The sequence below is a fragment of the Leptopilina heterotoma genome, unplaced genomic scaffold (genome assembly GCF_015476425.1).
Source record: "Leptopilina heterotoma isolate Lh14 unplaced genomic scaffold, ASM1547642v1 Lhet_260, whole genome shotgun sequence".
In the NCBI taxonomy this organism is placed as follows: domain Eukaryota; kingdom Metazoa; phylum Arthropoda; class Insecta; order Hymenoptera; family Figitidae; genus Leptopilina; species Leptopilina heterotoma.
Window position 1 is genome coordinate 890,806 of NW_025110970.1, and position 14,414 is coordinate 905,219.

The 14,414-nt window shown below is 26.9% G+C and overlaps 1 protein-coding gene across 2 annotated transcripts in view; it reads right to left on the reverse strand.

Moving 5' to 3' along the window:
* Positions 1 to 14,414, reverse strand: part of LOC122503412 (protein outspread-like) — an 88,459-nt gene that overhangs the window by 5,391 nt on the left and 68,654 nt on the right. For both annotated transcript variants that reach the window (XM_043613934.1, XM_043613935.1), the window contains one exon: positions 4,370 to 4,525. In XM_043613934.1, the coding sequence (XP_043469869.1) occupies positions 4,370 to 4,525 (156 nt within the window). The remainder of the gene's footprint in view (positions 1 to 4,369; positions 4,526 to 14,414) is intronic.

Below are 14,414 nucleotides of genomic sequence, written 5' to 3' on the forward strand. Positions count from 1 at the left end.
TCAAAAATTCGAGAAACCGAATTTCTTAAAATTTAACATTTTTTTCTTCTCTTTTATATCATTAAGCTTCATTATTTTTGTACTCTTCAAAAATACTTTACTTATATTTAATAGTCTCCACCCTTTGGTAAAAAATCTAAAATTATGGAAAATTAGCAAAAATTCATAAAACCGAATTTATTAAAATTCAACATTTTTTCTTCTCTTTTATGGCTTTTGGCTTCATTATTTTTGGGCTCTTCAAAAATACTTTATCTAATTTGTTATCTCCACCCTTTGGTAAAAAATCTAAAATTATGGAAAAATAGCAAAAATGCAAAAAAATGAATTTCTTAAAATTAAACATTTTTCCTTCTTTTTATGGCATTTAGCTTTATTATTTTTGTGCTCTTAAAAAATACTTTACTTATTCAATAGTCTCCACCCTTTGGTAAAAAATCTAAAATTATGGAAAAATAGCAAAAATGCAAAAAAATGAATTTCTTAAAATTCAACATTTTTCCTTCTTTTTTATAGCATTTAGCTTTATTATTTTTGTGCTCTTAAAAAATACTTTACTTATTCAATAGTCTCCACCCTTCGGTAAAAAATCTAAAATTATGGAAAATTAGCAAAAATTCAAAAAACCGAATTTCTTAAAATTCAACATTTTTCCTTCTTTTTTATGGCATTTAGCTAATTATTTTTGTTTAATGTAGCAAATTTCTTACTTTACATACTGATCTTTAAATAAAAAACTTTAATAACTTTTCCTGAAAAGCTTGCTTAAAGATTAAAAATCACTATTTTCTTAGAAAAAAGTTGATCTAAAAAAACGAAAAAAAATTTCAAAATACATCTTTTTTAAAAATTTTATCGTAGAAATGGGTTGTATTTATCTGAAAAAGTTAGCTAAGGATAGTTTTTTCATTCATTTTACAAAAGATAAAAAATTTGCATTTTTTTGTTTTTTTGAATTTTTTGGAAAAATGTCATAACTTTTGTTCAAGTTAATATTTTTTAATCGGATAAGGCTATGATTGTAAGTTACTTTAATACCTAATAGACTGCCAAATTTCACTTTAATTGGTTGAACCGTTTTCAATTGATGCGCGAACAAAGTTTTGCATACAGACAGAGACAGACAGACAGAAATTTTTTTTACATTTTTAGAATTCTAATGTCTCAAAACGAAAAAATATATAAAAATTTTAAAGTTTGGAGCAATGTACAGATAGTAATCTGATTTTATTAATATAGATAATGTTCGTTCACATTAATAACTTTTAGTTTACTATAGCTACACTAAAAAAAGTTATATGATTCAAGTAATTATAATTATTTGAAAAATAATATCTTATTTAAAAAGTTTTTATTTCGATCTAATAAGAATTTATTTCGTTTAAATAATTTTATTTAGTTGAATCAAATAAATCTTAATTGGATTAATTAAATAAATACTTGACTCTAATAAATAAATTTATTTAACACAAATCATTTCTAAATTTTATATTTTTTCATGGATTGCTTCTAAACTTTCTATAGTTGAGTATTACATGTTATTTAGTCACATTTTAGCATAATTTTTCAAAAATACTTTCTTATAACGAAGATGTAAGTATAAAAATGTTTTGAATATCAAAAAATTGAAAAAATTATAATTGATACCAATTGCTATGAAGCTTCATTCAGTAGTATTTGTGGGCTCTCTGATTTAACTTTTAGAGATATCTTGATCAATGTAAAGACAAAAGTTAAACACGGTGTTTATTTTGGTTTAAAACAATTTCCGGCTTTGTCCAAATTTTTCCTGGTTTACTGGACGGGTTTTTTTTAATAATACATTTAACAGGGTGTTTACCAACCAGAAAAGACGTAAAATATCAGGGAATTTAATGTAACCGAGAAAAACTGGATCTACTTGCTATACAATTAGTTCGAATTAGACTGTACTATAACTCAAAAAACTGGAGGAAATTTTAGATTTATTTTAATACATTATATTGATTGAAGTACTACAAATTGAGAAATATTGTTTTCTGCATTTGAATTAGTTAAAAATAACTAATTTGATAATAAAAAGTCGGTCACTGTTTCAAATGGTATTATTTTCCTAATGAAATAGACAATAGTAACTAATTATTATTTTTTCCCTGTCAAATCAAATTCCCGGCTATTTTCCGGTTTCCTAGGTTGGTAGATACACTGTTAAGTGCATTATCAGAAACTACAACCCGTCGAAGACGGGTACGACAGCTAGTAATAAACATATAGCACAATTGCCAAAAATCAATTTTTGAAATTTTATTATAGATAAGTAAATGTCCAGTAATGAAATAAGTACGAAAATTTAATAAAAAAGGTGCATATGTGAAAAGTATTTGTAATATTTAAAATTATTACAATTATCGAATAACGATTGTCAAACCATATCAGAGTGCCTAACCCCCTTCCCCTTTAAATTGGTTAAGGCGTTTTCGAGATATCACACCAGCAGTGATTCTTTTTTAGATTTGTATTCACCACTAAATGTAAGGCTGGACATAGCAACATCATTCACTATTTTTTTAAATTTAAGTCAATATCTTTTAAACAAAAAAGCCTTTTAGTCGAGCAGTAACCAAACTGTCCCCTTAAGGAAATATTTGCTTATTTAGTAAAAAGTATCTTTAATACCTACACAAAAACAAGTTGTTCATTTCATGACCATTTAGCTTCTTCAATATATAAATAGAAATTCGTGACGTAATTCACGTACAAAATTTTGAAATTGAAATTCAAAAATTTGAATTGTTTGTGAAAAAGAAAAATATTTATTAATTTTATAAATTTTAATAAAATATATACTTTGTATACATCAATCGATTCGCTTTCTTGTCAGGAATGTAATTTTGAGAATAATTAATAAAAATATTAACAAATAAAAAAATTATTTCAAAAAATATATACAAAAAAATTTTTTTCTGAATTTTAAAAAAATTGTATAAAAAAAAATTTTGTAGATATTTTCGAAAATCCTTGTGTCAGATTTTAGGTATTAATGACTGCTATAAACCTGCAAAATTTCAGGACAATCCATCAAAATTTGTCTGAGATAATTTGTACACAATTTTTGTGACATACACACACACACATACATCTGGACATTTGCTCAGAATTGAATATACATATGGGCAATTCTACGTGAGATTTAAGTCGACCTCTTAAAATCGGCCAAAAATATTTTTTTTCTATTCTGTATCGAAAAAAAAACAGATACGTATTTTTTTATTTGGGTTTAATTATCCAAATTTTCGAGTTATGAATTTTCGAAAATTTGGACTTTTAATTGTAGACCTATATTCAGTAGCTTATAAGTCCGAAAATATTGAGTTTAGGAAAAAGTTGTCAAAGAATGAAAGTTTTAGTTTTCTTTCGACTTTTAAGAAATGTAAACAAAAAAATTTTTTTTTATAAACAAATTATTTTTTTTAAATTTTGGGCCGGATTTTTTTTTATTTTTTTGTACCTTATAATATAGAGAAGATTTTCCAAAAAGTCCCGAAATGGGCCTGATGTGTTAAATGAGTTTTAAAATATTTTCAAAAATCACTTGCAAGCATCACAGTGGGATTTTTTTTTACATTTAATTTTTTAAAACTGCTTACAGCGTAGACCCTTTCATTTAAAACAAAGAACACTCAAATATATTAAAAAATATACACTGTAGACAGTTTTAAAAAGTTAAATGTAAAAAAAATCCCACTGTGATGCTTGCAAGTGATTTTTGAAAATATTTTAAAACTCATTTAACAAATCAGGCCCATTTCGGGACTTTTTGGAAAATCTTCTCTATATTATAAGGTACAAAAAAATAAAAAAAAATCCGGCCCAAAATTTAAAAAAAATAATTTGTTTATAAAAAAAAATTTTTTTGTTTACATTTCTTAAAAGTCGAAAGAAAACTAAAACTTTCATTCTTTGACAACTTTTTCCTAAACTCAATATTTTCGGACTTATAAGCTACTGAATATAGGTCTACAATTAAAAGTCCAAATTTTCGAAAATTCATAACTCGAAAATTTGGATAATTAAACCCAAATAAAAAAATACGTATCTGTTTTTTTTCGATACAGAATAGAAAAAAAAAATATTTTTGGCCGATTTTAAGAGGTCGACTTAAATCTCACGTGGAATTGCCCATATGTTTTAGATAAAAATGAGTCCATGTAACCTTCTTTTAAAAAATTGAAAATCGTCACGAATGCAAAGCTTCCTCATGAGGAAGCAAAATGAACGTTTAGATTTAGATTAGATAAAAATAGTCATGCAATGGCATGACAAGTGAATGAGCATTTTATCAAAAAGTATTTGAATACATAGTTGTAAAATTATAGAATGTTAGACGGACCTGCAATGACGAGAGCTGAGGGTTCCTTGTTGAGGCGGGATGCGTTACCAATGTCGGAATGGAGGGTGTATGTCTCCGATTGTTGCTGCTTTTTAGTTTGCTTGTTCTCCTGCCACTGGCTACTAGAGTTGTTGACTCGCTTCGCTGTTGTGCCACCTTTTTTCGAAAGTTATCATTGTATAATTTATCATTCAAAAATTAAATCTACATATTTCAATAAATTAATTATTTATCAGTAAACTACTGGTCACTTACTTTTCTATTATCCACCTAGTAATCTAGAAACTATTACATTTTATTACTTAAGGTATTTGTCGCGCGACTGGTCACTGTCAAAAGTTTGTATCCGTTGACTGTACTTATGAAACGATTATGAATGCGAGTTTCCGAAAAACTTTTGCGGACGTACAGTTTGACACACAGATGTTCTCAAAGTATATTCATAACCTCTCGCATGAAAAACGATCGTGGCAACGTCGCAAGTTTGGCGTATGGCCGTCTTTAAAATTTCGCGCCAAAAGTAGCAGACAAGCTATAGTATTTAACAAGCGCTATTGCCACGTTTACGAATTCACCTGTCATTTACAGTAAATGTTAAAATAATTTTTCAAGTTTGATGTTAAATATCTTTTAAACAAGACGGTGAAAAATTTTCATTTTTTTTATAAAAGTTCATTTTGGTTCAATAAATAAAACTTTAGTTTTTCTAAAAAATCTGTCGATTAGTATAAGTGCAAAAATTAAAAATCTGTGGTTTTCATATGGTTTTCCTATACCGTACATGTTAAAAATCGAAACTTTGATTTCATTTTTTGAGACTTACAGACGGTCAATTTTATTTTAATAGGCCTTATTTTGTAGATAAATATCCAAAGAATAATTATGTGAAATTTAAAAAAATTCTGTCGAAAACGAATTTACGCGACAAATACCTTAATAAAAGCATTTTTATTGAATAAAGAACGATTTTTAATTGGTCTCAATTTGTTTTAAGATTAATTTCATTTCAATTGAGAAATTTTCAAAAATAAAAATTTCTCAAAAGGTACTCAAAAATTATTATCAAAAATAGTATTAAAAATCTTAACTTCTCAAATTTGTATAAAAAATGTATAATTTCTTCAATATATAAAATTCCTAAGTATTTAAAGACGCATTACAACCCAGTAAAAAAAATTCGATACACGGACCGCGGAGTTCGTATACGAGCTCGGTAGCTCGTATGAGAAATATGAGAAAACTCTCATACGAACCTTTTCCGTAATGAGAAGTGTATAGATGCTTGTATACGAGGTGACTTATAAAGCATTTTTCTTAATATAACACTATTTTAAAGTAAATGTAGATAATAGAAATAAATTTTCAAAGTAAAACAAAGCTAAATTTATAAAGGAAATGAAGTTTAAAGAAAAAAAGAATAATTTTGTTCAAAAAATTTATTCACACTGAAAAAAGGTTATAGAATTTGATAATTCCTTGTTACTCTAAGTTACCGACATTAGATATTTTTCGGATGCGGTAAGCACGATTTTGTATTGGCGGTAGAATAAATAAGTTTTTTTCATTACTAATTAATAATATATTATTATTTATTTATTATATAAATGTTCTTATATAAAATAATTAAATTTAATACAAAATCGTGCTTACCGCATCCGAGAAATATCTAATGTCGGTTAGTTAGAGCAACAAGGAATTATCAAATTCTAACCTTTTTTCAGTGTGAATAAATTTTTTGAATAAAATTATTCTTTTTTTCTTAAAACTTCATTTCCCTTATAAATTTAGCTTTGTTTTACTTTGAAAATTCATTTCTATTATCTACATTTATTTTAAAATAGTGTTATATTAAGAAAAATGCTTTAAAACTAGACTAGAAGAATCAGGCATTAAGCTTAATTCCTAGGCAATAAGCTTACTGCCGGCAATTAGACGAATACACGACGAAATCGTTCAGATTTGTCTATTTGCCTAGGCAGTAAGCTTAATGCCCGGCAGTAAGCTTATTGCCCGATGAAGATTCGGCAATTAGACGAATCACATTAGAATCCATTTGCAGTGCACAAACGTCCTATAAAAAATTAATTAAAAACAATAATAATGATAATAATAATAATGATAATAATATTCCTTGACTCATATAAATAATTCTCGACTAAAATAAATATTGCTTGAGTCAAATAAACATTTCTTAACTGAAATAAATCATTCTGGACAGAATTAAATATTTCTTGGGTAAAAAAAATATTTCTTGAGTCTAATAAACATTTCTTGGATCAATTAAATAATTCTGGACAGAATTAAATATTTTTTGAGTAAAAAAAATATTTCCTGAGTCAAATAAATGTAACGTCCTGTAACGATGACGTCACTTTTAAAATATTTCGAATTTCTATATTTTATACAAAAACATATTTTCAGAAAAATATCTAAACTGAGAGAAGATAGTTGTAAGCCTAAAAATCAATACTCTAAAATTTTGAGTTTTAATCTTAGAGTATACTATCTTCGTCTCCACACACAAATAGAGATTTTTTGAAACTATGTTCTTTTAGTCTATACCGCTAAAAGGAAGATAAAATTCCTTTAAGATAAACCTTATATTTTTTACAACAGTCCCTTTTTACACAACTTCATCAAAATATGTTTTCATGAAAATAATATTAAATTCTTTTAAAATATATTCTATTTAAATTTAAATAATGTTAATAAAATTCAAAATGTCAAATTAATTCATTATTACTAATTAACAATAAACAATTAACAACAATTAGAATTAATTGTTGAACAGTTAAAATATTAAAGTCCGAAATTATTAAATAACAATTTTGATTATTTGTTTTATTAATTAATAGAATGTTTAAACAAATTATCCAGTTTATTGTTAAATAAAATATTAATTAACAAATTATTATTATAACTATTAAGTAATAAAATAATAATCAGAATGTTATCGAATTAGTTATAATAAACAAATAATTATTGAAATCATTGATTTTATTGTTGTTATCTTTAATAATTATGAATGTTTAAACAAATTATTGACAATTAATACTTAAACATTGTATTAATTAACAAATTGATTTGATAATTATTTATTAACGTAAATTTCATCGAATTGTTTGTATTAACTAAATAATTAATAATTTCATAATTGTTAATAATAATAATTGCAATTGTTAAAATAATTATTATAAACAACCGTTTATTATTATGTTGAATATTTAAAATTTAGAAATATGTTGAAATTAAGGAAAAGTGCTATTTCTGTAAATTCTAGAAATTGGAGTTGGAAGGGAGATGAAGTTGAGGAACGATAAGACTCAGCCCCTTTTCAAAGATCCTCCTACGCTTAAAACTGATAAAAATGGGACGGACCCAAAATTTGCCTATCAGGCCCATTTCTTAATGCATTTTCTCTCCATTTTCTTTTTCTTAAACCAATCCAAAATTAACCAACCTCTTTTTCCCTTTCTACAATATTTTCATCCCCGAATTTTCCTCTCTTGAGAAAATCAGAAGTGGGAACTGTTACATAAATATACGTGTTCCTTAAGGAAAATTCAGTGCTCGAAAAGCTGTCAACTCAAACTAGAGAGCTCAAAAAGCTATCAACTCAAATAAGAGTTCTCAAAGAATATTCAAATTTCAAGTTCTATTTTCAAGTTCTTTTTTCAAGTTCTATATTCAAGTTCTATATTCAAGTTCTATATTCAAGTTCAAATTCAAGTTCAAATTCTATTTTCAAATTATAAATTAAAATAATAAAAGAAGAATCCAAGATCGACTTCATCTCTGCTTCCAGTTCCAATTTCATCTGAAAAACATCTTTAAAGTGTTATTAAAAAGTGAGTAACAAATTAATTTTGCTGTGTTCTTTCTTTTCCTACCTTCTTTAAAAATTATCTTTATTTTACAAAATTCCATACGTCTTATGTGAATGTATGGAATAGTTTTTATTAAAATCTTTATTTTACAAATTCCATACGTCTTATGTGAATGTATGGAATAGTTTCTATTAAAACTTTTATTTTACAAAATTCCATACGTCTTATGTGAATGTATGGAATCGTTTCTATTAAAATTCTTGTCGTTTCTTCATTAATTAAATCAAATAAGAGAAATAACAATTTGAAAGTATTCCCAAGCTATTGGACGCAAGTCTAGGCTTAAAATAAATAAAATTAAATAAAAGTATCATTACGAACCATAAAATTATTTTTGGGACGTAACATAAATAATTTATATTTTCCTAAGAAATATTTTTTTTCATCCAAGAATTTTTTTTCTTTTTGAGTCAAAAAATATTTATTAGACTCAAGAAATATTTCTCAATGATAACAAATATTTATAAGAGTGCCTGCCGTGTGATATAAAAACTTAGTTAACTGACATTTTGGTGAAAAATGAGTTTTTGGTATCAATGAACTCGTAAGAAAAAACTGCGTCTAATAGTTATAGTTTAAATTTTTTTGCAAATTATTGTTTGTAAAAAATTAATATTAAAAATCTAAGAAATTGCAGAAAATGAAGGAATATTTGATAAAAATTTAAGGAAAGGACTTTGCGTAGTCCAAAAAACAAACGAGGCTACGAGCTCGAATGTAAGATTTGAAGGAAAAATGCCTTTAAAGGACTTTACCTAACTTTTTACTTCATATTTGCATTCGGAAAAACACGCAAGTGTTCTTTTTCATATAATTTGTTTAAATAATTAATTTTTTATTTCATAATTAAATAGAGCACCATCATTATACCCAGTATGTGAAGTTGAATTGAACAATTTTTTAATTTTTATTAGGGTTCTGAAAGCAAACAGTTTTTCCTTATTTTCTCGTTTCGATATAAATGTCAGTTAACTAAGTTTTTATTTCAAACGGCAGAGTCAAGAAGCATTTATTTGAGTCAAGAAATATTTATTTAAATCAAACAATCTCTATTTGACTCAATAAATATTTATTTCACTAAAGGAATATTTTAGTCAAGAATTGTTTGATAGACTTAAACAAAATTTATTTTAGTCGAGAAATATTTTTCTTTATGCAAAAGTAAAAAAATTGTTTATTTGACTCAGGAGATATTTTTTTTACTCAAGAAATATTTAATTCTGTCCAGAATTATTTAATTGATCCAAGAAATGTTTATTAGACTCAAGAAATATTTTTTTTACCCAACAAATGTTTAATTCTGTCCAGAATGATTTATTATTATTATTATTATTATTATTATTATTATTATTATTGTTTTTAATTAATTTTTTATAGGACGTTTGTGCACTGCAAATGGATTCTAATGTGATTCGTCTAATTGCCGAATCTTCATCGGGCAATAAGCTTACTGCCGGGCATTAAGCTTACTGCCTAGGCAAATAGACAAATCTGAACGATTTCGTCGTGTATTCGTCTAATTGCCGACAGTAAGCTTATTGCCTAGGAATTAAGCTTAATGCCGGATTCTTCTAGTTGCCTACGACATATACACTTCTCATTACGGAAAAGGCTCGTATGAAGTGTGTATTGAGTAGGCTTACAAGCTATAAGTTTATTCTACTCAAAAAAATACCTTGCACCCGTTTATAAAGAATTAACTATTTTACATATTAGTGAAGGTGCCAACTAGGAACAGTTAGTTAAAATGACAAGAATATTTAGTTGGTTAACTACATTATTATCAAACTCATTCACATTGTAAACCAAGCCTAATTTTTCTGACTTGTGGTCAGACTAGTGTCCTAATTGTGGCTTTTTAGATAGGGGAGAGGGCCCCAAGATGGACACCTCTTCGATTGATGGCTCTAAAATCCAAACCGAATAAGATATGTTAAAATGTTTTATACTCAATGAAAGTACAATTTATTAGGTAACTTATGGCCACTGAGATAAAATTTTATTTTGAACTTAAACATTTTTTATAGCATTTTTTCTAATTGTTAAAATTTTTGACCAAAAAAAAAGTGGCCCCAATAGATGGACACCTTCTTAAAAATCACTTTAAAGTGTGGTAAATTAAAGATAAACATCCTGTATTAATTTTTAAACTAATGTTTAATCATTTTATTCTATTTACTAGGAATAACATTATTAAAAATCCTAATTTTATATAACTTGAGAATGAAAAAAAATAACATATTTAACTTTAATTTGACAAGTTAAGATATATCGATATATCGAATTCTCTATCGATAGCTCTACATTCCATGGCGGTAAAAATAAAAAATCTCAATTACGAGGCTTACAAAATTATTAAAAAAATGTGTAATCGAAAGCATGAAAATAAATACATTGAAATGTGGTGTCCATCTTAGGGTCTCGAAAGTGTCCATCTTAGGGTAAATGACACCATTTTTTGAAACCCAGAAAAAAATTGTATACAAACAAAATATTAATAAAATCATTTTAGAATATTATTATATGATAAATAAATAATATTATAACGATAAATACCTATCTAAAATCAAAAATTTAAATAACTTTATCGACTTGAGAAAAATCGGAAATAAAACTTTTTTTGACAAAAAATTCAGGTGATATGCGCAGTAGAAAAAAAACTGGTTTTATTTTTCAAATATGCATAAAAATCTTCGTCTATACAAACAACAAAAATAAAAAAATTGAGAAGATGCAATTTTTGTCACTTTAAACAAAAATTTTATAGGAAATGTCCATCTTGGGGCCCTCTCCCCTATATTTCTTCGGAACGTTTCACATTTGTCAACACTTATTTGTAACAAAAGTATCAATTTCATAAAGTTCTTCACCTTTATATTACATTACATTATAAATTTCTGATCTTAAAAATGTTGTTTTAAAATAAATGAAAATGTCATCAACTTTTTGGCTCTAGATTTATATCAGTGAAAATGACACGGAACTTGACTGAGAATCGTAAAAATCACCGTACTGTTCAAAATATGAAAAAATATCTACTATTATTTCAATGCTGAATTTAAGTTTTTAAATACTCGACTAAGAGAATAAGGTAGAAAAGAGGTGTCCGAATCTAGCATTCGGAGAATCAACTAGGTGTTGAAACTTGTAACGCCATTCCTATTTGCATATAGTGGAATTTAAAAACTAGATAAATGTAAACTAATAAATGATGCATAAGTGTATTTAGTATAAAAATTCTTTACTACGTGGAACTTGTTTATTCACAACTAATTTCTATCCATGCTAGCTGAAGAGCGACACAAGAATACATATGAGGATCTAATTATTACACGGAGAGAAGGGCGTAGTAGATTCTACTGACATGGCAGTTAAATCTACTAAACAGAATCGTTAGGTTTGGACTGACGGTACAGACAGTGCCATCTACTGCACTGTTTAGTAAGATAGTAAGATACACTGAGCAAACAGTATATTCTACTAAACAGAGAGGTGTCGTAGTGTATTATACTAAACATACAGTTGGCGCCACTAACCGGTGCACTAAATGATGTACTAAACGCGTTCTGTTACATTTACTGCAACTCTTCTCTCCGTGTAGTACAATAAAAATTGAAACTTTATTAGAAAACAGGCGGACATTTAAATATCACTGTCATATTACGCACTACTTGGGATGTATTTTAGCTAAAAAAATACAATTCTATTTAGACAATAAATACAAAATATTGAAATAAATATAAGAATAAAAGAAAAGGGATGTAAATAAAAAAATAAAATAGGCGGATAAAATCTAATCAAACACACACCTATTCACTTTGGAAGAAATAAGTAAGTTGGGTTACGGGACATACATACCTAATATATTCAATCTCTGAAATAGTTAACCACATGGACAAAAAAATGAAGGGCATTCTGATCTCGCCTAAAAGAAGATCTCAAACAATTATTATAAATCTTAATTTCAGAATACCAAAAACATTGTTCTTATACCAAATCACCCATACGATCATTCCAACTATTCCACGCCCTAAAAAGTGCTACAAATGCTAGACTTTTGGATATGTCACTGCCCAGTGCAGAACATCTCACGTAAAGGGAAAGTTCTAAAGCTCAAGCTAGAATGACTATTGTATTAACTGCGCGAAAGACAATTCGACGAAAAATCGTCCTCGATCTTCTGTTTAGTTTTATATACCAATTTGAGATCATGAGGGAACGTTTCATTTATAATCGTACTGAAGAGGAAGCAATCTACATTCTTAGTGAAAATGTTATTCTAAACTCCTGTCTTGACAATGAATTGGATAGTTCGCATTCAACACTAACAATTTAACAATCGCTATAATCCAAAATAATGAACAAAGCACCCAGGAATTAAATGATGAAGGTCAACTCATACATCTAGCGAACCTGATGTTCAGGTGATGTCAAATTGGAAGAAACGGAAGGGAAATAGACTGGCTCGAGATTAATCCATAATAATTTAATTTATTTTGCTTTATTAATTAGTATTGGTTGGCTATTTCAAAGTAGATCACATTATTCATAATTGATAAGAAATTAGAAAATTTGCTATTTGTTCCCGCATATCTACTAAAGGTCTAGAATGACTATTAAAAATCTGTTTATTTCGCTTCTATAGGTGCTAATACTTGTGGTGAAAACTGTACTAGAAAATACACTAAATTAAACCTAATTTAGATTAGATGAATCAAAACTGTATCAAGAATTGGCAGGAAGAATTTTCGAAGCCACAAAATAAAGAAGAAGATAGAAAAAGAGACTGCTTCTATTCTTTTCTATCGTATTCTCTCAGTCGAGTGTTTAAGGGCATGTCAAAGTTAATTTAATTCGCCCACTGAAGCTCTGTATAAAAATTGCATCTACTTGAACATCCCCGTAGCATCCAACAACTTAGCAAATTGACTGTAGGTATTCTGGACTTATCTGTAGCAAAGAAACTCATTTTCTCATAATTAATTATTAGAGAAAAATGCGATCGGTAGAAATTTTGTTATTTTGTGTTCAGAGTACTTTTACAGGCATTACAATCTTTAAAACCAAGTTCTTATTATTTTCTTTAAAAAAAAATATATATATATATATAATAAACTAATGTATCGTTATTATAAACCGACTAAACTGAAGTCGATTGATATCTTAATTACAATACAAATATGACGGGTTCCACGTCAAGTGACCCAGGTCTAAATTTGAAATGTTTGGGATCAGGTAAAAAGTTTGCACAAACAGTAGTCCTATTACATACAATAAAAAATATCAAATATTATTAATTTATTTAAACAGATATAAAAACTGGAGGGGGTCAAAGTTTAAATTTTTGGTCTTACATGGAATATTTGAAAAATTTGTAGTTTCTTTAAAACAAAACGAAAATACGTTTTCTATTTTGGATTTTTCTGCTGTTTTTCAACATTTTCTAATGGTGTAAACAAATGTAGAGAAAAAAAATTTTTTGACCTTGAAAAATTAAATTAAAAAATAAAATTTCATTTTTTTATGAAATGGACAGTTTTTATTTTTAAAAAAAAAATTTTATCATAAAGGTGAGGTTTTTTCCTAAAAAAATGTATAGGTCAAAACGTGGGACAAGAACTTTTAACTGGTCAAAATAAACATTTACTTCTGCAATCCACCGCCCCTGCGCGTTGTTGGACTGTATATTGTTTATAACAATTGAAATATATTATTTTATGCTTTAGTAATTATCTGGTTGTCATATTGGAAGAATTTGAATTGATTTAGATCATGTGCAGCAACGGAATAAGAAAATAAACGTCCTTTTTTAAAAAAGTGTATTAATTTTTTAACTTTGATTAAAAAAAATTATAAATAATTAAAATCCCCAAAATTGTACTCGAAGGATGTCTTAAGAATTTATTCCCCTTTAATTTAAGACAAAGAACACTCAAATCGGTTAAAAATTGTAAGCTGTAGACATTTTTTAATAGTAAATTGTAAAAAAAATTCCACTGCGGGTCGGTGCACTGCAGAAGTAAATGTTTATTTTGACCAGTTAAAAGTTCTTGTCCCACGTTTTGACCTATACATTTTTTTAGGAAAAAACCTCACCTTTATGATAAAATTTTTTTTTAAAAATAAAAACTGTGCATTTGATAAAAAAATGAAATTTT